A 26,919-nucleotide genomic window follows, 5' to 3' on the forward strand; every position below is an offset into this window, starting at 1 on the left:
AGGCACTGAGTAACGGATAAAGGGGTACGGGAGGTGCGGGCAGAGATAACGCGTTGATTGGCGACCCCGGCTCTAACATTGACTGTTGGAATAATCACCGTTATTAGTATAGTGTTTTATTTATTTTTTATTAGCCGTTTTGAAAAGAAAATTTATTTCTCAAGTAACAATTGTTACTAGAAAATGTAGAATAGGTGGAAACGGTATGTATCTATGTTAAAAATAAGTGTGTGTATTGTATAAATTATTTTGAAAGTAAAATAACACAAAATTGTATTGACTTTTTTGAACTCCAGAAATATTGAACACAAAAACATTGAAACATTGCTTTTTTAGGGGGCAATAAGTACTTTCAGATTCAAACTAAAATAGACAAAATAAATAAAACACATATCCTATATGAATATTTTACCAAAAAAATGAAAAAAAAAACAAAGAAAATTGACAAAACTATCTTTTGCTTAATGACAACATACATAGTAGGTATACTAACATCAGCAAACATTTTTTTTCATATTTTTAAACAATGTTCGGTGCTCTTCAGTATATCTGCAAAGTTTGTTTTTATAAGTTTGTGTTCATTTCAAGATGTCCGTTAAGAACTTAATAATTTTTAACCTTAGTAACATTTGTTGGTATTAATTCAATAGCATTCATAGACCATTTTTATGATTCTTCAAAACTTTAGTTCAATAATTTTTGGTTAGTTAGTTAGGTTGCATGATCCTTCGTCGCATTGAAAATCTATTTCTCTCAAATGATCTGAACAAACTGGACAGTTGTCGCCATCTTGTTTATTATAATTTTTCCTATATCTCCGAATCCAGATTTGTTGAAGTTCTTTATCTAGGTTAAAATTGACAAAATCCAAAAATATTCCGCTAAATTGGCCATTATTGTGTTAAACGTACAATTCATACTTTGCTACTTGTTACTCATTACTAAAGTATGATTGGATCGTGATTGTAATTCTAATAGAGTCTGACAGTCTGATGATTTCGGTAAAACACGTCGTTAGTATGTCGCAATAGGAAAGTCTTTGACAAAATGACAATAGCGTCCGTTTCTTGTCTCTCTGTTTGATTAAGAGTCTGAGCGGGTCTTTTCTACATTCCATGATTCCCTTACAGATATTTTAATTATTTGCGTCGTCCGTACATGCGAAAGATAAAGTAACAAGAGATTGGAATAGTATACAGGGGCCAACTAACTAATATTTAACGTTATTTTAAGCCTTAAGTCGTATTGTCATATTATGCACAAAAATTAATAAACGTCCACTTTTACAAACCAATTTTATACTCCGTCACTTACCACGCCGTTGCTGAATTTTCGTACGACACACGGCAAGGTTGCAGTCCCTCCGATTTGAGCAACTACCACGGTGCAGTTTTCCGTAGCAAATATTCCGGGCTTGCCGCCATTTGGCATCGACTTAACAGCATTGCCGATATCATGGATAATCTTTTCCTTGTTCTTGCGATGTTCGTAGCTGCGCTTGTGTCTATCAAGGAGTGAAATTTGTCCTAAAAATAAAAAAATATATTTAATATTCAGAGTGTCTAATCAAGGCTGCACAATACATATAAAAAAAAATTATTCTTTACAAAAAATGATGGTCTAAAATTTGAAATAGAACAGCCGAGTAATACATGGATTAAATTTCATGTAAAGTTGCAAAATTCATCATAATTATTAAATATTGTAATATATCCGCCATGAAATAATAATTTTTGGAACAAGAAACCAAAAATTAAAAGTTTCCCTCCCACATGGGCACAATTGGACACAGAATATGCAGTGCCCGCCTAAATGATGTTTAATTTTTGACATGAAAACAATTATACAAAATGTCAGAATGACAGCAAGGCGCCATCTGAAGTATTTTTTAAGTGGTAAAAGTGTAATATGATACCTCTTTTTAAAGGTCTATTCGTTCTATTGGCGTACCAATTTTGAAAACAATTGATTAGTCGGTTTATTTTTTTATTTATTTATTTTATTTATCGATTATATTCTTACTGGTGAGCGTGAACATGATACAGAGCACAGACACTACGTTTTATTTCTTCAACGATATTTTCATAATGAATTTGAATTTATAATGGAAAGTGAGAAAGTTATTATTTGGTTTTTCGAATATTTACGTCATATTTTAAAAAAATGATAATCCCATAAAGTTCTGGTTCATTTTCTTTATCGGCGACGATTGTAATAATCACAAGTCACACCCCAATATACAGTATGTAGTGTGAAGTTTCAATAATAAATGTAACAAAACTATTGATTGTCGGATGAAAAATATATTAACGGAATAGAACGACAAATAAATTATAAAACAATGTTCAAGGCGAAGGAACACAAATTATGTAAATCCTACAACCAAAATTCAAATAAACGCGTTTTCCAGTAAGCGCTTAAGAATGCGGAAGTACCGATTAAATTATTCGAGGCCTATCACCCCCAAACGATTTTTCACGTAATACTAAGAAAAAAACACCCTCAAGCTTTGCTTCTTAACTGTACATATTGCGACCGAAAGCCACCCTCCGCAATTTAAAAGCTTTTTGAAACAACGGGGGAACAAAAATAATTGGACCCACCAACCAGAAAATAACGAATGGCGACAAATCTGTTAATTGAACGTTGAAAATCACATGAATAAATTTCTACGACAAGGACTTAGAATTGGTAAATATTTTCCTAATAGTAAGTATTTTAAGAGGAACATCCACATTCGTGAAAGCTACAAAATTAACTGTGTAAGTTGTTCTAAGGCAACAATAAAAATTAATAATCCTTAAGCGAGATCATGTTGCATTTAATCAGTTTAAAAAGAAGCTTAAAGTTGCCAAAGGTTGCTCATTTCTACACGTTAAGCGGCAGTGTAACTCACTTAGTTCCCATGGAAACCATATTAAAGAAAGGTCTACAAATTTCTTCTTTAGCTGCATATCCGTTATTATTGGATGTTGTTTCCCTGTACCCTGTACCGGTACGCATATTTTAAAAATTTGAAAAATTGGTTACGAGCCACTTTTATTTCGAGCTTAATTTCCTTGTCATTGGGCGAACTCTGGGACAGCCAAGTCTCAAGTATCTATATTTTGCGACTCGCTCAAAGGATATTTCCATCGATGACAAGTTATGATTTTGCAACTTTTCACCTACCGATTATCATGAAGTTTGTTTGATGACTATTTATTCTTGATACATGGTTCTTACTAACGTCATTTAATTGGTTCATAAATTGTTGTAAAGGCTACATTTGCTTTGATTCCGATGCCTTCAGATACTTCATTAAAAATGGTGCAACAACAATGGAGATACATCCTTGTCTGCTTCTGAGTACAGTGTTATGTTATATTGAATGTCTAACTGAAAATAATGGCATTTTCCCCTAAATGTTGTGTGGAATAAAATTTTACAGCGTTTTTTAAAACTTTCCCAGAAAAGTTTGGGGGATCTTATTTGTAAAGTTACTTACCAATTCAAAGAATGCAAAGTTTACAAGGAGGGGAGAATTGCTTGTTTAAAACTCCTTAAAGACAACCACAGTTCTACTGCTGAGAGATGTTGTATTGTATTAGAGTGCTCCCCAATTTTTAAAAACGCTAAGTGCTGTGTAATAAACAAGTACTTAACATTGAATTACTGTTGAAGTGTATTCCCAAAATTTCTTTACGTTGTACTCAAAAAGACTATACATTATAGGTTTAAACAATCGTAAGTAAAATGCGGCTTGTCTATTGTTAGAGTATGTTTTATTTGTGTGTTATCTATTTAGATAGACACCAATTTGAAAAAAAATAACAAAAAACAAAAACATGTACGTAATTTTTTTTTAAACATACAACTAATATTGTAGCCTACATATTTATCAGGATTTCTAGAAAAATCTTCGGGACTAGAATCCCAAATGGTTGGTTTTTCGTCTTGATTTTGAGCAGATTAAAAGAACGGCTTTTCCGCCGTTTCCGTTGAAACAAAATGTATTTTAAACCCGCAGATATGAACATAAAACCTCTCTTTCCGGTACTAAAATTTCAAGCACTTGTCTCTAACTAAATATTTTTTAGACGCATTCAGGTTTAAGCTTGAGTGAACGATAGCAATCAAGAAATTTCCCATATAAGCTGCTTTTAGGTTTTCAGAATTGCTTAAAATTTATTTCTAAAATTCATTTAACGATCGTTTTACACATAGATGAGTTAAGGATGTAGATGGATGTAATATACAAGTTCCCTCTATATAAAATAAGATATTCCGCGATTTCGATCATATAGAAAATAGTATATTATGCAGCAAGTGAGGTAAACGGCATTTGAGTCACGAGTTTATTTGGCGCGAGCGGAACGCAATCAAGTGAGTGTTTAAAAAAATGGTGACTTAAAAAGTTTACCAAACCTGTTGCATACTATACTTCTTCTACGACAGTTAGTTTTTGAGTAAAACAACTCAAAAACATTCACTGACATGAAGAGTGGAGAGAGGGCAGAGGCTCCTGGGATGGACTTGTCTGGTGCCCGGACGAGTCCAGAATGGGAGATTTGGCCGGAGCTGGAGCATACTGCGAGACAACGGAATCGAGCTTGTCGGTCCCTCTGCGTCAGTACTGCATCGTGTTTCAGGCGGAAATTTTCGCTATATTGATGGCGGCCAGAGAGGTGCTTCGGCTCAACCACGGTAGCAGGAGAGTATTCTTCTGCATTGATGGTAGGGCTGCACTTATGGCGCTGAAGTCAGTGCGTACGCGCTCCTTATTGATAAAGGAGTGCAAAGGGGTACTGAGGAGAGTGGCTGGGGAGAGGAATGTTGGAAAGTTGGTCTGGCAGCGGACGCCTTAGCCAAGGAGAGCTTTTCGTTCAGGCATATGGGACCACAGCGCCGCTTGGGGCGGGGAGCTTTCTAAGCCTGGGTGGGAGAACGGGCCGTGGTGGGCTGGAGGGTTGCTGAGGCAGGCGAGGCTTATAATGGATGGGTCCGGCCTCCCTCGGACCAGGGAGCTGCTTGCACTGCCCAGAAGGGAGTGTAGAGCACTAACAGAGGCCTACACAGGACATTGCAGACTTTGGAGTCATCTTTGCTTGCTAGGCATTGCAGGTGGTGCATGGAAGGGGAGGAGACCCCGTATCATCTGCTCACCGAGTGCCCTGATTTGACATGGGCAAGATTTGAAGTTTTCGGAACGGCCCTAATTGATCCGGACTCAGTGCACGGTATTGGGCTAAAGGAGTTGCTGACCTTCTATAGGAAGTGCGGCATTCTGAACTCTGGACTAGGGCAGTCTGGGAGCATAGCGGCACATCTGGTGGCCTAAGTGCTTGGACGCCCGCAGGGGGCGCCCCCCTTAATACCAATAACAGTAAAAATAATTAGGGTATAGAAAACGGTCATGTCATTGAATCGAGTCGCAAAAAACAAATGATTGTAATAAATATATTATGCAATACGCAAGTAAATTCGTGACACAAGTGCCGTTTAAAACACTTGTTGCATAATATATTATTAATTACGGAAAATCGAACAAATTATATCAAAGAGATTTTGACATTTGTGATAGATGAGACTGTGTTAAATGAATAATAAAAAACTTTAAAATTTTAGAACCGTTAAGGTTAGGCAATTAATAGATCAATTTATTAAAATCTCATTTTATGTATTTCTGATTGTTATAAGTAATAGACTATCTTTTTTATTTGTTTTATTTCCTATTAGTATTTTCTCCATTTTTTTAAATAAAAACGGTTTATTGAAATGAATTTTTTTTTATTAAAATAAAAATAACAATAAAAATACGACCAAGTTAGGTGACATGAAGGTGTCAACTATTGAGTTGTAAAGTCACAGGAAGCCAAAATAGTGACGTTTCTGCAGTGCTCGATTGTTAGCTTCGCCATGTTTCGCCAAAACAAAGTTTTCTTTATAATTCATAATTGTTGTGTATCGATTTATTTATAATATTCACCGATAAGGGATATGAACACGCGAACTACGTAACGATGGTGGTGGCGGTTAGGTCGGAGTATGAGACTACTATCCGAAACGGGTCCGGTATGGTCTTTAAATATATTATATTCATATTGCGACCTGAACCACTACACAATAACTACGATAAAATCAACGGCACATCCAACGCTTTTATAGAGCATTTGAAAAAAATTGTTTAATGATTTTCTTAATTGGAATTAAATTGATTAAAATGTCCAAAAAGTTCCGAGAGTGTGTTAAAATAATGTCCACGAAAATACAAAAAACCGGTATATATAACAATATAATATTTTACAAGATTTTTTACAGGTTTTTACATGATAAGCATTCCACGTGGTACACTTCTCCCATCTGTACTAAGTTGGCCCGGAAATTTGACGGTTTTCGCAACTTTCGATAAAATTAATCATAGCATAAACAAGAATTTCATAGCTCACGGCTTGTTTATTAAGAAAATAAGCGAAACGGTTCTTGAAAGACTTTTTGATTTAGCGAAATTCTGATAGATCCCCAGATACGATTTAATATTATAAAATTAGTACATGTTTTTTTAATATAATAACGCTCTCAAATCTCTATAGTAGTTGAATTGAATGGGAAATTGTTTTTTTTTTAATTCAGTTTGGTAGTAGGTCACGAATTGATTAAGATGGTAAAAGAAAACAGAAGCAGAATATCTTATTCTTTGAAATTTCGCATAACCCAAATTTTAAATTTATACTTAAAATATTATTTATTGTGTCTTAGACTCCCAAACATTATAAACTTCTTGGTAATATTGAAACTATTCATTTCCATCTACAAGCGATTTACTACCATATCATGTTTTATTTCTTGCATAAATGCAAAACTCTTCTCTTAGACTCACTAAAAACTTTCAGAAATACTGCTTAAATAATTGGTCTTTTGAAAAATAAGGAAGAGAAAGAAAAAAAGGATTGTTTAAGTTTCATTACCTAATATACAACTGAGTGCAAAAAATAAATCTACATACCGACCAATGCACAGTGTGTTACTTAATGTTATTTTGGGGGCGTATTTCTGGCGTATTTTTAATATTTCCCTTTTGACGATATTTCCTCAAGTAGATTGAATTTCTGGTAACTGTTATTTTTTACACTTTTAAATTTAGAAACATCCCATAATCTAACAAGCTTTTTGTGACATCTCATTCAAGTACAAGCTCCTTGTCTCGTTTAATGTAGTATGTGTGCTATTGATTTTTATTTAAAACGATATAAAAAAAGAAAGATTTTTCAAAAGTGGGTATATAAAATGAAAAAAACATAGTTACATTAAAAAGCAAATTTGAGAGGCCCCATGAGGTGAATTGTGGCGAAAAAAATTATAAGCAATATGAACAATAATGTGTATAATAGATATGAGTTATTAAATTAAATTAATGAGCTGGTAAAAAGTGTTGATACTTTTTAAATAAATTGACTTAATTTCTTAAAAAGGATATGAAAATTTATATTCATTTTGAGTTATTAGTGATTAAAAGTACTGAACATTGGCCTGCGGCAAGGATTTTGAACAACACTCTGAGAAATTATATTTTTTAACTAATTCTCGTCCACAGGCCACTACTTGCAAATCTTCGGGATTCCTCCTGCGTCAATGATCTTGTTGGCTTCTTCAGAGGCTAACTGAAGTTTCAGGATGACAACTCCTTTATTATTCTTGGTAATATATCAACTAAAATTTGTAAGCCATATGAACAATGATTATATATTGTAGATGTTGATAATTAAATTAAATTAAGGAGTGGATAAAGAGTGTCGTACTACTTTAAATTTATAAACCAATAAATTAAGGGTCTTTTTAGGTTACATAGGTAAGAACCAGGTAACTGAGATCTTTGTGATGCGAGAAAACAAAAGGACAACCACTGATTCCGACTGTCGAAAAAAAGAAGGAATGAATACCCGAAGAAAGAAAATTAAAATCTATGTGTGGCAGTAAATTGTGGCTGTGAGGTCGGTAAAGGACTTAATACAAGGTTCGCCGCAAATACCTTTAATAGAAAAATATCCACTTCTACTCGAATTAGCCCCTGCTGTTCAAGGATCGGTTCTGTGGTGCCTTTATCGAAAATTATGTTCAAATGCAATTTATCGAACTCGTTGTACGTTGTTTCCAACACCAAGTGTCGACCTTTATAATCATTAATTTTATCGGGGTCTTGGGTAGCGGCCCGAGCAATATCGTAAATTTCTTGACTGCGGACACTATTTACTTTTGCATGGTTCGCGATTGAAAACTACAGCCTATTTGAAAAAGGTGCAGAGTAGTAAAACCTAATAATTTGCGTCGGTCGGCCGATCAAGTAGTCAGGATTCCACATTTTGTCTTTAATAGCTGCTGTTTTTCGCCAATTCTCTGGTGTCCCTACCTGAATGCCTTGATCACTAGAGTTAGGATTTTATATAAAAAAACATCTTTCTTATTATGAGGAATATCAACCCAATGTTTTGGATTTACCCGTCTTGGAATGGAATAATTAGATTAACGATATAAAAAAAATACATATTTCGCATAAAATGACGCCTTAGTGCATATTTTTATTTGTTGTACATAAAGTAAAGATTTTCTACTTTTCGAGCATAAAATCGCATATTTTTCACCCCTTCATTATTATTACTGGGATTTTGCAAACGGAAAAGATTAAAAATGAAATTTATCTACAATATTGTGGACTTTCTATTTATAGCCTTCAAATCCCGTGACCTTAGGATTAAGCCCTCGTCCCTTTTCATGTTTGACGCCTTTATCTAATGTGATGGTGCTTGTGATTGAATGAAATACATCCCACCCTCTCCGTATGTAATTTTGAATTTTTCCAAGCATTTTAAACATTTTATTTGCTGTCCGGGCGTCCGAGAGTCAACTATCATTGAATTCAAAATGCCGAAAGCGAATTATCATCCAGAGCTATCTTTGGGAAAAGAAGAAGTTTAGTGATAAAGACAACGATATTTTTACAAGGGCTTATGACTGGTTTCTAGGAAATAAATTGATATTAAACAAAGGGAAAACGAATTTAATTATGTTTAGAACTAAATTATGTGGAATTGAAATACCATTAGGAATAGGGATAGGTCAAGAAAATATTAGCATTGTAAATAACACTAAATTCTTAGGTTTGCAAATTGACGAATTTCTTAATTGGTCTGAACATATTGATTATCTGCTAAATAAATTAAATTAAATTTGTTATGGAATTAGAGTCGTTGCAAATTATATGAATAAGGAAACTTTCAAAATTATGCATAATTATGCAAACTTTCATTCGCGCATGAGGTATGGAATTATCTTTTTTTTGGGGGGGGGGGGGCGGGGGGTAGTGGTCAACTACAGAAAATTTTCGTGGTTCAAAAGAGGACTCTTCGCACTGTCAAAAAAATGCAATGCAAAAAATGCAAGAGCTGTGGAGGGGTGTTCAAGGCTGAAGGAATTTTTACTCTATATGCTTTATATATTTGTTGAGCATTGATATTCTTTTTAAAAGTCGGAAGGACTTCGAACTACAGATAATTCATAGCTATAATACCAGAACCCTAAATGTAAATTACTATATTCACCGTTTAACCTTAACTGAAAGGAGCCCTTATTACATGTGCCTGAGATTGTATAATAAATTACCAAATGAGGTAAAAACAATTGCAAATCAAAAAATCTTTAAATACACAATAAAAAAGTTATTGATAGCGTTAGAACCTTACTCCATAGAAGATTTTTTCTGTAATATTTAAATAATTGTTTAATTAATAATACGATGTAATGCTTTTTCCTTTTTTGACGCCAATTTCCTTTGTGTTTAGTATATTATTTTTAGATAATGTATTTATGATACAACGTGAAATAAAGTTGATTATTATTATTCTACAAGGCTTGTGAAAAAGGGGTAAATTCTCATTAATTAAGTTGAAATATATAATTGAATATATTTTAATCATTGCGATAAAAACTTATTATTTTTTTATCAAACTGATTTAGTATTAGATAATTAATAATAAAAATTATGTTAAAATGAATATTAATTTTTAAAGTTATATGTGAGAAAAAATCACAAATAGACCGGCACGTCGCCAATGGAAAACATAAAAGTGGATTGACTTGACTCGCTTAGCGCATGGAATAAATAGAGAAATTAGAAGTCAGCTTAAATTAGTTAATTCTTTAATTTCGAACGTAAAAAAATATTTGTTAAAGCATCTCTTCCAGTTCAAGTTTATAGAGAAATATTGCCAAATGTTCCTTTACCTCCTGACCCTGTAATTACTGGATGGGGAACGTAGTTAGACGCAGCCTTATTTCACGCGAATCATTAAACGAATCAAATAAAAAACATTGTATTAGACTTTTCAGATTCAGCTGATTCAATTAAAAAACTAAAAAATTATATGAAAATGTGAATTTACAGTTCAGTTGACATATATGATAGCTAATTTTAGTTTTTTAAGTGTTTTTATTAAAAAATTAGAGACCGAACAAATGTCTTTGTTAGAGTCAATTTCAATAGTAGAAAAGTGCGACCTTTTGTTGAAAAAAAGTTCCAACCAGAATAGGGAAAATTATTCTTGATAACTTTAATAGTGTAACAACAAAAAAAAAATGAAGGGTTTCAAAAGTTACTTGAAATTTCAAATTTTTTTATCATTAGATGCGACGGTTGATAATGATTTACATTATTTGGAACCAGAACATCCTGCCTGATTTAAATTCAAGCCAATTACTTCGGTCGACGTCGGAAGGACGTTCTCCAAGCACAAAAGCATATTAAGCGATAAAAGACAAAAATTAACCATAGAAAATTTAGAACAGCATTTAATTGTCAATTGGCACAATAATAACAATAGGTCTGATTGTAAAACTAAATAGTTTTTACCATACTGCTTTAATATAGGTTAAGTGTAAGTATATAGATATAAATCATTAATTTATTACTACCTAATGTTAATAAATACTCCTAATTAAGTATTATTATTTTTATTTCCTTCATTTTCAGTAAACAATATATGTAAAAAATAAAGGGCATAAAAGTACATAGAAGGTGGGAAAAAACATATGTTTGACATATCTTTGGAAAAATCAGACATATTAATGCCCATATTTTAAGCATTTCCTGTACATAAAAATCTGAACTCTACTGATTTACACGGTAGCGGTCTTCCATCTTCCATTTTGAATGCTCTTTTGTATCTTGCTACAAGTGCTTTCACTTGCGCCGAGATAAGTTCTGTAGGGTGTAATTCGTAATGATATGGCGGTTATAGACGATATTAAAAAAAAACACTTTAAAATGAAAACATTTTATTCTAGGTAATTCATAAATATCAAACTTACATATTTCTTAAATGAAAGACCCTGTATATTATGGCATTAATAAATACTTCTTTTTTTATTCAGTAGATTTAAATTTTTCAATTTTAATTCTTCCTTAGGCTTTCTCCATATAGATATTTTTCACTGGGATCCAAATAAGTTTATTTTGGTCTCATCGACAAATGTTACTGAATTCCAGAAGTTCAAATCTTTATCGATATGCTCTCAAGCGAATGCCAATCTATTTGTTCGGCTAATGAAAGGCTTATTTCTGGCAGTTCGACGATGTAAATTATTTTTTCTCAGGATTCGTCGAATTGTTTCGGGATTAAACCTTTTTCCAAACTGTCTTTCCACATCGACACACATCTTTGGAGCGCCTTTTTTTCGATAATTTGGTACCTCTTTTACAATCCATCTTTCCTCACATTCATTTATTTGGAGCTAACTTTGACTTATTCTATAATAAAAAATTAGATATAATACATTGACACAATATTTGAACACTGCGTGTGTGAGTTTGCGAGATGCATCGGGAATTATGGCTTGGGTGATCCATAACTACTAAACCAGGTAAAAGATATTTTAAATATTCACCAAAATAGTTCAAAAACATCCTAATTCATGTTCTTGTGACAACATCCCGTATGGCAAACTGAAAGGTTTGCAAACCTTCATTTTAAAATTCCTCTGTGCTATCAGGCAGGCGTCTTCTCGAATAATAAAGGTACCTTAATACCCCCTGACACGTTTTTCATGGAATCTTTTTCGGTCACTGGTTAAATTTTTTTCTTGCCTTTCAGTACTGGATTATACTATACGTATATCAGATTCACAATAGGGACAAAAAAATATTTTATTGTACGGAATTGAATAACATGGTTTCATTACCACATTATTATCAAGACTACGGGCAATTTAAAATTTTCAATTTTTTGCAACATCCAAGTAAGCCATGAATATTATATTATTGTTATCGTTCCTTTTATTAAAATGTAGAACAGCATTGCTTGCGAAAACCGTGATCTTGTAATTTTGATAATGGAATGGAATCCATCGTAATGTCTCATAAAATAGCAATAAACGCCGCCAGCAAAAGAACAAAGAAAAATCTTTTTGGTCGTTCTCGAATAGTGATCTATCTATCTAATCTATGTTACTTTTACCAGCAGTATTATAAAAACGTAATTGAGATTAATAATTATTTAAAATTATTCCTAAAAGTCTGCATAAAACAATGAGCAGTGATTGTATTTTCTGAGGTGTGACAACATTAGCTACATAATCTTTTCTGTTATTTTTTCTTATTATTTAAAATCCATTGAGCCATTTTGTCTCAGTGGTTCGTTAATGCACCACCTATTCTATGATTTTTTTGTCACATCCAGGAAATATTTTTGCACATCCATTTAGAAATTTTATTATTATCACTACTAAGGGACATAAAACCGTAGAAATCGCTAATTTATGAGTGAAGGAAAGATCTTGTATATGACTTCAAAAGTGGTACATAAATTTGTATCACATTTTCAAGTAAATCCAAAATAGTAAAAAAAAAATATTTTGGATTTGTATCCATTTGTATTTGTTAAGTAGATTACATCGCAGAAAACATATATTTGAAATACTACTGTGATTATGCTTTATTTTTTGAAAATATTTACTGGTGCGTGAATACGCCACTGGTTTTATCTGTGAAACAAAACTTTGTTATTACAAGTCTAGACAAGTCAGCGGATATAGAATAAATATCCAACAATTAGCGTGTTCTTTAGTATTAGTTTGTGCCTTGTGCAGTGAACGTTAATTCGTAAAATATGGCATTTCCGAGGTATTTGACTCAAAAGGAATTAGAGGCGGCTATGGAGGAGATCGTCATGGATGACGACAGTAACAATGAAAGTCGTAAGTATTATTTGGATTTACGCATTCTTATGTATTGTAGCATTGCACTCCTTGCAAATTTTATGCTAAAAATAACGCGAAAAAATATTTACAGAACATCATCAAACTCTTGACTGGAACCTTCGGCACTGCACTAACACGTTTTACCGAAACCCAATTTTAAGTACTCGACGCGCGTTTCGCCAACCAAGTTGGCATCTTCAGGAGAAGATTAAAACTTGAGTTTTTCCTAAGATTAGTGGGTTGTCTTGGAGCACGGTTCAGCGAATTTTAACCGAAGATTTGGGAATGAAAAGAGTGGCTGCCAAGTTTGTTCCTCGTGTTCTGACTGACATGCAAAAAGAACATCGACTTGAAACATGTCGTGCTTTGAATCAACAGCTCGAAACGCATAAAGATTTTCTTTCATTACTGGTGACACGTCATGGTGCTATGGTTACGACCCAGAAACGAGGCAACAGTCCAGCCAGTGGAAGACGTCACTGTCTCCCCGTCCAAAAAGATGTCGTCAGGTCAAATCAAACATCAAAACGATTGGACTTATCCTATATTCTCTCAGCAAGATTAATATTGAATTAAAAAAAAAGACCGCTGTATTCCTCCACTGAAATTCTGAATCATTGTTCAATTACATCAGCTGAAGTAACTCTTGGCAAGAGATAATGAAACGTGCACAGTTTTGGTTAGTACTTTTTTCTTCTCTGACTTTAAAACTAGACTTATTACTTTTGAAAGCAAATATTACAATTTTCGAAAGCAGTTCAGTCATTCATGCCATTTCGAATACATACTAACTTAGTGCTTGTTACTTTCGAAAAATTCGATTTTTCGAGTTTTCCTCAAAAACTATTAACCAGATCTACAAAATTCTTGAACCAAAAGACGCGGAATATTCGGTACTATAACTTTTATTTTAAGCATTTTTTAGAGGGATTTTCAATTATACACAAAAATATAAAAGACCCTGAAGATTAAATTATATGTCGTAAATTAAAATTTGTAGAATATATGGCTAATTGGTTTAAACGATATTCGTCTGAAAAAATCCAAATGAAAATCACCGATGTAGACGCGATGACGTCATTTACTATTACCACGTACTGCATGATTTCAAAAAATAAGTATTGCCTTGAAAATTACATACTCCATTGGAAAAAATCGTATACCAGGAAACGGGAGAGATCCAGGGCTATTACCTTTATGTAGAACATTGTTTGAATTATATACAAGGTGTGTCGGGCAAGAAAATTTCCGTTTTTGTGAGTAAATCATTGAGGATAAATGAAAAACTGTTAAAGTTCGCGATAATTTGATTTGAACAGTATCGTAAACCGTATAGAGAGAGATATCCAGCTTTCGCCTATCATACAGGGCGCGCGAGATATTTGAAAGAATATCATTGGAAATCGCTATTATTTGTAAGAAATTTTAATATTTGTCAAAGTTTGCCGTAACTTTGAAGTTCAGCGAGACGTGCACGAAGGTTTAGACAGGGTGTATGCGCAATAAAATTATTTTTTATTTTGCGAAAGTTCCATAGTGGTCCGCAGGAGCACGATAGAAAAACCACGAAGCGGCTCCTTTTGAAAATACAAAGCTGCTTCGCGCTGCAAACTTGTCTCACGATGTTTCGAAAAAATCGAGACATGCAAAGTAAAAATAAAATAATGAACTTAAATCTCACCTGCGGTAACGGATCCATTTATAACGTCAACCAGATACACAAGTATTATAAAAAACATGATAACGTCTCGGGAATATAACGCCATCCTCGCCGAAGTATAAAACTTTCTCAAACGGCAACGGCGGCAACCATCCTTCCAATTCTTTACTTCACAGTTCACTCGGTTGAAAATACGTTTCGCAACACCAACACATCCTGACAGATCAGGTGGAAACCTGGCTGGGTAACTTTAATCACATTTTTGATCTGTCACTTGCAAAATCTTTTTCCGACCGACGTGGAAAAGGAAAAAACCTGAAAAATAAGATAAGTGTTAAAATTTATTGTTTCCAAAGAGCCGGGGATCTTCTCTGTCGGAGAAGTGAAGATTATATTATATATATTTTACGCGACAGACATTTTACGCCCGCTTAACAAGTGAGATAAAAGATTTTGTTTCCATTAATCTTGTTAAACTTTAGAATTTATCGAAGCGAATCCATTGTGTGACGATAAGTCGGCGCTTTCGTAGTTAAACCCGTTAGAGATTAGGATAGTAACTTGGTTTTTGCATGATACAAACGGACACTAGCAAATTTTATTAATTCGAATATAAGATCGCCTTTTGGCTTGGAATGCCGAATACAGGGCGAGGAGGCTTAAGCTCCGCGCTCTTGTTCTTGTTCTTGAGGTTATCTAGAATAATAGAAGAAATAAGAAATTAAAATTAATACCAACGGATTATAAAAAAAATGTTTTTTTCCGCAGTTGGAGCATCGTAAACTCCATCGATTGTTATTTTTCAGAACAGGCCAAATAGCCAGATAGTATTGTATCTTACAATTTACAACCTAAAAATTGGAACTAATAGAAAAAGATGCGAAACGCTTTTGGAAAAGCGCTCGTAGAATTAATTAAAAAATTTGGTAGTTTACTAAAATGAGTAGTTAGTTATTCGCCTTATTTACCAACGTCACATATATTAGTTCCGACCAGAGAGGCTTGGTCTGCGTTATTAATAATAATAAAAATAATAATAATATGAATATGAATAATATGAATCAGGAGAAAGTTAGTTGTTCTCTGACGACACATTCTAGCTTAAAGTTACTCCGCTGAACTAGCAAGTACTAAATTTTAAACAATGGCTTGCATATACTTTTAAGATATAATTTTAGCAAGGAATAACTATGCTAAACAATAGTCACTAAGTTTAGATTAAATTCAATTATATACTTGTCAAGGAAAGTGCTGTGTAGTAAATATTTTTTAAATTTAGAAGTAAGCATTCTGATAAAATGCTGCATTACTAGAAATCGAATCCTGAAACATCGTGCACATGGCTTAATTTTTTCTTATAACTTAGTGGAACATTATGACGAACTACCAATCTTTGTCTGAGTGAATCGACGGAGTCTTTGATTTTTAATAATTTATTATAAAAACGTGCAAAAATAATGTGCACGTCTAAAATTCATGCTAATCTCTTGCAAGTTGTTGAATAGGTTTGATCCATGATCATAGTTTTTTAAGTCGTATACATAAACATTAAACATAATCATTTTTCAAAGAAGTTTCCACAGGCTACTGTAACAACTTTTTACAAAACTTCTGGAGTCGAACTTGCTGACGTTTTGCCAATCATCCTGTTGGCTTCTTCAGAGCTTGACTGAAACTGTTTCAGACGCAGGAGGAATCCAGAAGTTTTGTAAAAAAAATTATTCACATGACATATCAGAATCACTATCGCTATCATCGCCTGTTCTAATTATTATTTGCAATATGGATATACGATTGTTCTGCTTTTTCTATATGTATAACAGAATTTGCCCAACTTTGAGGAGGGATGTTAAAAACTTCGGTTTCAATAAGTTTGAGGACATTGGAGTTAACACGTGGAAAAACATTGTTACGACGAATGGCAGATTTCAGTTGGTGCCAAACATGTTCAATAGGATTAAATATGCAGTGGTAGGGTGGAACCCTTAAAACTGTATGCCCTAGATTTTTTGCATAATTATCACAGACGTATTCCTTTTGTAGGTTCAAGCTTTGTAGAACCTCAATTAATTTCTTTTTGGTATAATCTTCCTCAGGAATAAATGTCGTTATTATACATGTAGTTTTGGATTGTTGCTTTTGTGTCACATGAGGAAGGGGTTTTAGTCAACTGTCTACTGTGATAACATGCATTGTCCACTACAATGACGCTATTGGGAGGAATGTTTGGAACTAGTTTGTTTTTAAACCAACATTCAAATAAATCAGACGTGGTGTCTTCATAGTAATTCTGAGAAGAATATTTAATATTTTTCGGAGATAGAGAAAGTCCATTTGGAATCCAACCAACTTTAGAGCCTGCATACAAAATAGTTATTCTTTTACCTCATACATACACTAGACTCGCACATATTTTGCATAATTCGCACACTGTATTACACACGAAATAATAATGATTACTAATAAACTTAAACTAAGTAGTATACCAAACCAAAGAATATTAAACACAGGTAGGTCTAAAATTAAAATTATTTTCTATTACGGACCACAATTTTACCTGAATTTAAATTCCGAAATTTTAGGTTATAATCTTGTTGCATTGTATGTTAATGACCACCCTTGGACAATCCCATTCGAACGCAATTGGTCACTTTCTTATATTTATGAACAGACCATGCTCGTACCCACTCCGCAGAACTTAGCTCGTGCCACAATAAACTCGTGACTGTCGTTTATAATACTTGGTACATAATACACTATAAATGATTATGAAAAAATGAAAATTTTAAAATTCGTGCTGTGATTTCAACACATTTTACAATTCACAGACTCGCGTATCTGACTACAGTGGCATTTTCTCATAAAACTTGATGGTCTTTTGTGACCTAATGAACAAATTAAATCAATTAAATATTTTTCCACTTATATTTGCAACTAAATAAAAATTTACTATAAGAATTTTATCTGCGTGCTGTTTTTTTCTTTCTGGGGCTGCCTACCAGGCACAATTTCAAAATGCGCACAGCTAATTATGAATTGTATATTTTTTACCGACAAACATAAAATATTCTGTATACTATTTTCTATACAAAGGCGTAGCTCTAACGAGACAAAAGGCTCCATTCGTGTTGACTTTTCAAACATATATAATATAATATAAAAGTATTCGAGAGACCCGCATTCCGCCATTGCTCTAAATATTTTATGCATGAGTGCAGCACATACAACTAGGGAACAAATACAACGATCTGGCTATTCAGGATCCATTCTGCGTTTGGCGATTCGTCAGGTTGAAGTTAATTTATTAAACGAGTGCAACAAAATAAATAAATTGTACCAACATCAGAGGTGTGTTTTTGAAAATGACTTTCTCGACTGCGCATGATCGTAGATGAGTTAGATATTTATATGAATTGGAAGGGAAATCTTGGAATCGCTTCATTTTATTCCCAATGCGCCCATTCCTTCGCGAAATCAAAACGAATTTTCCCTATTTCTGATCAATTTCAATCCTTGCAAAAATCTTCTAAAACCAAACTTTTCTTGCTGGTTCTGGAACGATTACACAGATTTTATTTATCTCTACATTATATTTTACTGTTCACTTTAATTACTAAGATTCTACAGGAAAATTCCCAAAATACTAGAACATATTCCAAACAGTATTTAGATAATCATCGTAGTAGTCAAAATTTCATGACAGGTCTGCCAAGCTGGGCGCAGTCTTCTCCAATGCACTCTAAATAATAAAACACAAAAAAATACAGATAAATGAATTTCTTAATTTATTCTTCTTATAGGTTGGAGTAAATTAATTTTAAAAATTAAAAAAAAAGATTTTAGTTATAAAAATATCAGACAACATTTATATTTTGAAGGAAGCAAGAGGATTACGCATTTGTCCGTAAAATAGTTGCGTAATTTCCACATTTAGTTCGAATATGCCCGTAAAACAAGTTAACAAAACTCATGAATTAATTCCGGAACAATTGCCAGTTCGGACAGTGCATACTCAAAGCATCGCTGATAACAGATCAAACATTGTTCAAAAACATAACACCGAAATATCTAGATACTCGAAAAGCAAAAGCAGCACGCAATAATACCGAGTATTAACTACATTTGAACTATGGCAATTCCGCTGTGGAAAATAATAAATAAAGTGGAGAAACAGAAACGTTATTGCATTGCTTATATTGCCTGGACGCTTAAATTTTGTAAAAGCCCAAAATTGTCCTAGAAAATTTCCGTCTCTATATAAAATTAGAACAAGAAACTTATGACTTAGGAGAAAATCAAGCACAAAAATAGAGCATACAAAATAGAGATAAAATGTGAATAAGTCCGATTGGAGCTTACATTTTATGATCTGCTTTTGGCATACTATATTTATGTTTGACTTAAATTCTATTGATGAAAAAGTAGCTTTCTTTAATGAAAATATGAACATTCTGTTGGATGCTTATTCTCCATTAAAAACAGTCACCTTTGAAAAAAACACTTACCTTGGATCACAGAAAAAACTAAGTTTCTAATAAAATTAAGAAACAAAGCCAAAGTTAAGTACAAAAATATAAAAACCCCTGAAAATCAGGTCCGTTATAGAGAGTTTAGAAACTTTACTAACAAAGTGATCCACTGGGAGAAAAAAGCATATACATACATTCAAAAAAGTATTTTGGAAATCTCTAAACAAATTATATGTGATAAAAAGTACAAAAAACACTGAAAAAATATTCCTGACCAACTATCAGACAAAGATTTAATAAAAAAATCTTCCATTTACTCTATTCCAATTTCAAAGTCAACGTCGCCAATGATCGATTACTATGAGAACTTTCCTTATCCGCAAGATAAATTTCAGTTTTCTATAGTTTCAGAATCGCAAATTGCACACATTCTCACTCAAATTAAAACTAGAGCCGTTGGTCATGACGGAAACCATATCAACTTTATAATTTTTGTTGCCCTTTTATATTAAAGTACATATGTCATCTTGTAAATTTTTGCATCACCCATTCTGTTTTTCCCTGACTTTGAAAAGTGGCTAATATTGTCCCTCTTCCTAAGTTTGACAACCCTCAGTCGTTTAGCGACTTAAGGCCCATTTCCATTCTACCAATATTATCCAAGATTATAGGACGCGTCCTCAAATGCCAAATAACAAATTAGGTTGAAACCGAGAAACTAATTGACAAAACACAGGCCGGTTTTTGGAGGGGGCACAGTTGTGCTGCAACATTAGAGGAATCGATGAAGGTAAGTGCACTGTGTGGGTTCTACTCGATCACTCTCAACAGTGACCTTGAAGGAATTGAGAATTTCCAGAGATCACGGTTTACTTTTAAACCCAAAAAAATCTTCTGTAATGTTTTTTGGTCGTCCGGTGGATGTTGAGCGCCTTGCTTCTGAAGTATTCATAAAAATAAACAATATTACTCCTCCACTTCAAAACGGGGCAAAAAATTTGGAGTTACTTTTGGATACGAAACTTCACTTTGAAAAGCATATCTCGACTTGGCCGTTTAAAAGGGTTGTATAGCTAAAGGCGTATTCTAACTCGAAATCTTAACTGTTGGCTTTATTTCATAATAATTAAGACAAAATATCCCGAATATCTTTCCGAAAAACTTACTTTTAGAAGAGACGTGAATTACTTAAATCTAAGATTTAAAGGGGTCATAGTTCCTCGTCACCGATCTCGTATATTTGAAAGGTCCTTCAGTTACGACTTGGCTAAACTATATGATGACCTGCCCCATTCCGTTTAGAATGCGACAATAAATTCTTTTCCAAATAAACTGAAAACGTGGTTATGTTCTACAATTAAATGAGAAAAAAATGGAAAAAAACATTGGGAAGTTACAGAACGCAGGAAGAATCAAATCAATGTGCACTGCTAGAATTCTTTAAAAATTTGTGGTACTTGCAGAACTTTAGCCTCGAATTTAGCTAATAGTTTTTTTATTTACAGAGGTAGGCTTAGGTTTTTCTTTCTATTATATAATTAAGTGGGTACTTAACGCAAACATTAATTAAAACCATGGTGTGATGTATGCGTAAGGATAAGTGTAGAAATCAGCAAGCAGATACGTCTGGGCGCTGCACTCTTGCCTTTTCTTGTAATTTTCCTTGTCGAAATTACCCGAATAAATTATATTATTATTATTATTATTATTATTTATAGTTGTTAGTTCTCCAAAAATAGCGCATTTTCAATTTAAAGTATTATTAAAGACAATACTGCAATACTATTAACAAATCCTATAGATTTCTCCTGGGTTGGCTCAGTTCAGTATCAGGTAATCTCTGAAGAAGACAACAGGATGATTGGCGAAACGTCAGAAAAACTGACTAATCATTAACCGAGGCAGGAGGAGTCCAGAAGGTTTATAAATAGTATAATTAATTACGATGTTGTTTATATGTAAAACAACGTTCCGACACATTATTTTTTCCTATCACTTACATCATACGCTTTTTAAGACGCAAAAAAAAATGTTTGCTTTTGTGGTTTGGGGTCTCTTAGATTATTCTAGATTTTTTTTCCAGATTTAAAATGGGTTCCACTTATTAAAAAAGTCTTAGAGGATAATTCCCTTGGCATTCCAAAAACTATAGAGATGATCTACAAAATTGCACGAAACAGACCATCCGTTGTCGAACCTTTTCATTTAAGATCACAGTGGTGCGCCCATGTGGCATCGGTATAATTTTTCAGGATCTCGCTGAATGATACTCTGGAGTCACCCTTTTCATACATAATTCCAAATTTCCTGATTTTTTTTTGTAAGATGCAACGCAATTTAGTTGTACATTTTACGAGAAAATTAACATTTTTTTAGTTAACTCTGAGTTGGTCTGATGAATATTCTAATAATCATTAGCAGCATTATAACGAGCAAGGAAATATCGATAACGGTAGAACACATTACGACCCGAAAGAGTTCTCGACGGCATCGCCAAGGCAATCTGAACTTTTTTCATAATGATAATAATTTGTATTAAAACTTTTTTTATTAACGAATTTATTACGTCAAATAAAACGACTCTGCCTTTTTTTGCTTAACTCCCACATTCTCCTTCATTCATTTTTATTTCAGGAAACGTTTATGATCTGATTAAGTAAGAAATATCGGCGATAATGTCATTTTACCCTCAGCAAAGTAAAAGTACCAAATTTTAGATTTTAATTTGAATTTGGGCCAAGAGGGGAATATTTTATGCCGCCTTTATATCACTGCAGGAATTGTTATCACGGTAAATTGGTTCTCGAAAAAATGACTTGATTTTTCTATTGTTGAATTTGTAATTTTATAAAAAAATTCGAACGCCGAACCCGAACTTTGCTAATAAAAAAAGTTGTCCTTTTTAATAAGCTTAATCGTGTTCGTGGAAATAGCTAACACGCGAATTCGTGTAAATCAAATTCATCAAAAAATGCTAAAGCGGAAATAACTTTCCGATTTGACTACTTAATTATTTACCATTTCAGTTTTAAATTAATCGGACCGTATAATGCATACTGGATGATAATGTTGCGCTGCGATAAATATGTTTAATTTATGGCAGCTGAATAATTAAATTCTAAAATGAGGTCGAAAATCGTAATGAAAACTTCAAAAAAAGTCGAAGAACAAAAACTTGAGATTGTCTTTCAATTTTCATCTAAATATATTTGGAGAGATGTAGAAAAACGATATACCCTGCTTCAGAATGATGTCAGTATTATCTGAAGACGACTGCACATACTTCACCAGTTGAAAAGAGATAAGGCATAACCATAAAGACAAAAGCACGTTAATAAAGGAAGGAAGTCCGAAATATCTGAACATTTCATGAACATCTGTCAATGTATATGACGCTCGAACAAACAAAAAGTAGTTTTACTTGAAAACATAACGAAATAATACGAACCATTAAAAGGCGACTTTCCAAAAAAGAAAAAAAAAGAAGGTGTATTATTTTTTTTCGCTAGTCTAAGTGCTTCTGTAGTAATATTTATTTATTTATACAATACAAAGATTTTCAATTCTTAAGTAGATATTCGTTTGGTATAATTTATTATAACAAATTATTATTTATAATTACTAATTTACTCAGCTCTATGTCGAACTTTAGATTAGTATAGAACTTTCTAATATTATTTTTTTAAACAATAATGGTGATATAAATCAGTTAATTATATCACCTGCTTGCTTGCCATGTCTTGCAAAGTACTTGTATTGAAAAATCCAGTAAAAGCACCTCAGTGCTTGAAAAAAGCACTTTTAAAAGAAATATATTAGAATTTTAAAACGTAAAATAATAAAAATAAATGTTAAACTGGACTTAAAATTGAAGTATTAGTTTAATAATATTTAATAATTAATATGTTTTCAAGCCAGGATTGTCCGAGCAATACCTTTCGCTTTTTCTCACTGCCCGCTATTAAGCAGTGTTTGGCTTTTATAGATCGCAGCGCCCTCTTGCGATGGGTGTCGTATTGCGAATTGTAATCAGGCGCATGTTCCTGTATTTTTTTGGTCACATATAGAGTCAGGTACAACCCGTTCGAGTTTAGACAGATAGATTTATTTAGCCATTTTTTACATAAAAAGTCTTTACAACAAATGGCGCGTCAGTAGTACAAAAAGTACACTGACAACTTGTGTTTAGTTAGACTTCAGTTACAAAAATAGAAAAATTCCATGACAAAATTGGTTAAGGCTTTCGCGGCCCGTTGATAAGCTATTATCTTGATTCGGGTTGAAAGGCCGTCGTTGGTTAGAATTACTTCCTAACGTTTCGCTAGCACGAGTGGCGAGCTTCTTCAGAGGTCCTTCCATCTCCGATGTTGGACGTAGCCTACGTAGTCCACGTCCAACATCGGAGATGGAAGGACCTCTGAAGAAGCTCGCCACTCGTGCTAGCGAAACGTTAGGAAGTAATTCCAACCGACGACGGCCTTTAAACCCGAATCAAGATAATAGCTTAATATGACAAGATATACATTACACAATAGACATACACCATAAAAGTACAATACATAAATTATAAAGTGTAAAAACGATGGAATCTAAAATTTAACAAAAAACGTAAATACAGATAGGTAGTAATTAAACATATGTTGATCTAAAAATCGTGTTTGGCCGAAAGGGTGTATTCTGTAATTGAGTAAAAAGCATGCTCCAGAACAAACAGTCTAACTTCTCTGGAGAATTTAGACTGTGATAATTCTCTGATATGTTGAGGAAGAACATTGTACCAGTCGGTGCGAGGCTTATTCCTTGCCGAGGTCGTCAGTCTGGAATAATATGGTAGGATGGGGTCTGCCTGTCTGGTGTTGTATGCATGTCAGTCAGAATGTCTTTCAAAGGCATGCATATTTTCATGGACGTGGTTCAGTGCACGGTAAACGAACAGACTAGGAAGTGTCATGATTTTTAGCCTCTTGAAGATAGGGCGACAATGTGCTAGAGCTTTTTATCCGTGGATTGTGCGTATAGCTTTCTTTTGCATTCGGAAAGCTTTGGCTGCATGGACAGACCCTCCCCAGTTTAAGCCATCCTCAGCATGATCAAAGGCAAAGGATTTAAGATGCCTCAGCAGTTAAAGTCTAGTGGACAATTTGTTACAAAGGAATTCGATATGTGATTCCCATGTCAACGATCTATCCAGTGTGACGCCCAATAGATTAATTGGGACTTGATTCAGATGACTGAGAAGGTCATACGTTGAGTTTTGCTGTGATTAAGAACAAGATTGTTGCAGTCTCCGCGACTTCCTCTGCGCGGACACACTGTTCCTCCAGATGAATGGGATTCTTTCCCCTTATGAGGAGGGCAGTATCGCCTGCGAAGAGCGTAACATGATGGGGAAAGTTTAAGGGGAAATCATTAATGTATATAACGAAAAATAGGGGGCTTAGGATAGGGCCTTGCGGCACACCATACCTGACGGGAAGTTCGTCGCTCCCAGTTCCGTTGATTTCGAACAACTGAGATCTATTGTTCAGGTAAGACTTAAGCAATTCGAGCGGAGTGCCCCTCACACTATACCACTCCAACTTCCGATACAATACATTATGATCAATACTTTCAAAAGCCTTAATCAAGTCAAACACAAGACCAAGTGCCACCTTCTCGACAAAGTCCACAAGAGCAAGAGTCATAGATTTCCCCTTACGAAAACCAAATTGAGAACTGCTGAACAGATTCTTGCTCTCGAAATAGTCTATGAGCCTGCTCTTCAATATCTTGTCTACCACCTTGGCCAGAACCGGGATGATTGCGATTGGACGGTAATTATTTGTATCGCATTGATCGCCCTTTTTATCACCATTGTCATCACAATAAAAAAATTTATAATCTTTTTATTATAGTGGTTCGTATGAAATAAACTAAAGGGAGCCGAAAAAATAAATTGAACCTTTTCGGAATGACAATTATTGCGTTTGAACTTGATATCGTTCGCTTGCTGTACATAATTCTAAGTTGTGTCAAACCGTTGCGTTTTTGGCCTCATAGGTCCCGTCACGATTAAAAAACCTTTGTGTCGACCTATTTTGCTAATAACCTTTCGTTAGCAAAATATGTAAGGTATAATATTATAAGGTATATAAAAAATTATAAAAAGTAATTTGTTACTGAATGCTGGGCATCGTTGTCTTAAACTTTCAACATCGTAAACAAATGTTGTGCGTTTTTTTTTAATTTTTAAACGCAGGGATATGTAATTATGTCTAATAATAAAAATTAAATAATTTTGAAGGAGTTACTACTTACTATTACTGAGCTACCACGATAATAGAACGTAGAATCCTATTTACAAATCTTACAAAACTTGCTAACGTTTCGCCATCCGGCGGACTTCTTCAGAGGTTAACTCAAACTGTTCGATTGATAAACAACGATGCAGGAGGAATCCATAAGATTGATAAATAGTCTTACAATAACTAATGCAGGAATCACCTTTTTGCCAAATAATACTTTCACGTTTTAAGTATTTTATTTATTTTTTTATCCGAACCACAATGGCAGTATTATACCATAAAATGTCAGTATCGCTTTTTGATATCGAGCTGGTTTATTTTACATTTCGTTACACGATAAAATTTACAAGGAATTAACAATAACAATAACAAGGGGATGAACATAATTTGCCAACACATAACGAACAAGTTTTTATCGCGTTTTGGTGAAAAATGCTTCGCACTTTAACTGGCGACAGTAATTGGTGATTGAAAAACGTTAGCGTTGTAATTTGTAAGTAAATCGAAATTGAGGCAAATAATGCGAGTAATTTTGGAAAATCCAATTAAATCCAACCCGATTAAAAATATTTATTACTCCTGGTAAACACACAGCAATCAATTATTGACAAATTCACGAATGAGGCCAATAACGGGCTATTTTACTTTTGCCATATTATATAGAGTTCTATCGATATCGAGTAACTTAACGTAACTTTCTCAATTATACCATCAGAGACTTTAGGGTCCCATATTTTCGATAAGCACATAAAATTTGTATTGTTTTATCACGTTTTCCTTGACATTTTCTTAGCACCTAGTTAAAATTTTACCACTACCGAATAAGAATTAATTTTGTTACTTTAAAATTTGGTACAAATTTAGAGCCGAACTCGATAATAAAAATGACTGTCTTTCTGTCTTAAAAACTGACAACCATTATCCCGCATCGGCAATATAGAGTAGGATTTCTGGGATATAGTAAATACAGCAAGGAACGATCTTACTGGACTTTTCTTTTTATAAGCGACACCGGAATAACAAGTCCACTTCAACTACCGGTTCAACGAATTGACAGAACATAAACCCGTACAATTAAGTGTCATATCAAATTTAAAGTTCACCGAACCGATAATTTTATTACAAATACTTTGTTCCGATAATTTAATGACTATCACTCCGAATACTAACAAAAAATCCGTACAAAATGTATTGCAATTTTTATAGCCTTTTCATTTTTTTTTCCAAAATCGGCTTAGTCGGAGATGAGGCTCCCTTGACCGGGTTCACGCCGTCGGCT

At 33.6% G+C, this 26,919-nt stretch overlaps 1 protein-coding gene across 1 annotated transcript in view; it reads right to left on the minus strand.

Moving 5' to 3' along the window:
- Positions 1-26,919, minus strand: part of LOC132706608 (lachesin-like) — a 150,636-nt gene that overhangs the window by 119,172 nt on the left and 4,545 nt on the right. The window contains exons 2-3 of the mRNA XM_060678034.1: positions 14,909-15,202; positions 1,315-1,526 (exon numbers count right to left, since the gene is read on the minus strand). Coding sequence (XP_060534017.1) covers positions 1,315-1,526; positions 14,909-14,993 — 297 coding nt within the window. The 5' untranslated portion in view covers positions 14,994-15,202. The remainder of the gene's footprint in view (positions 1-1,314; positions 1,527-14,908; positions 15,203-26,919) is intronic.

Source organism: Cylas formicarius, unplaced genomic scaffold (assembly GCF_029955315.1).
Source record: "Cylas formicarius isolate icCylForm1 unplaced genomic scaffold, icCylForm1.1 PGA_scaffold_10__41_contigs__length_53128322, whole genome shotgun sequence".
Classification (NCBI taxonomy): domain Eukaryota; kingdom Metazoa; phylum Arthropoda; class Insecta; order Coleoptera; family Brentidae; genus Cylas; species Cylas formicarius.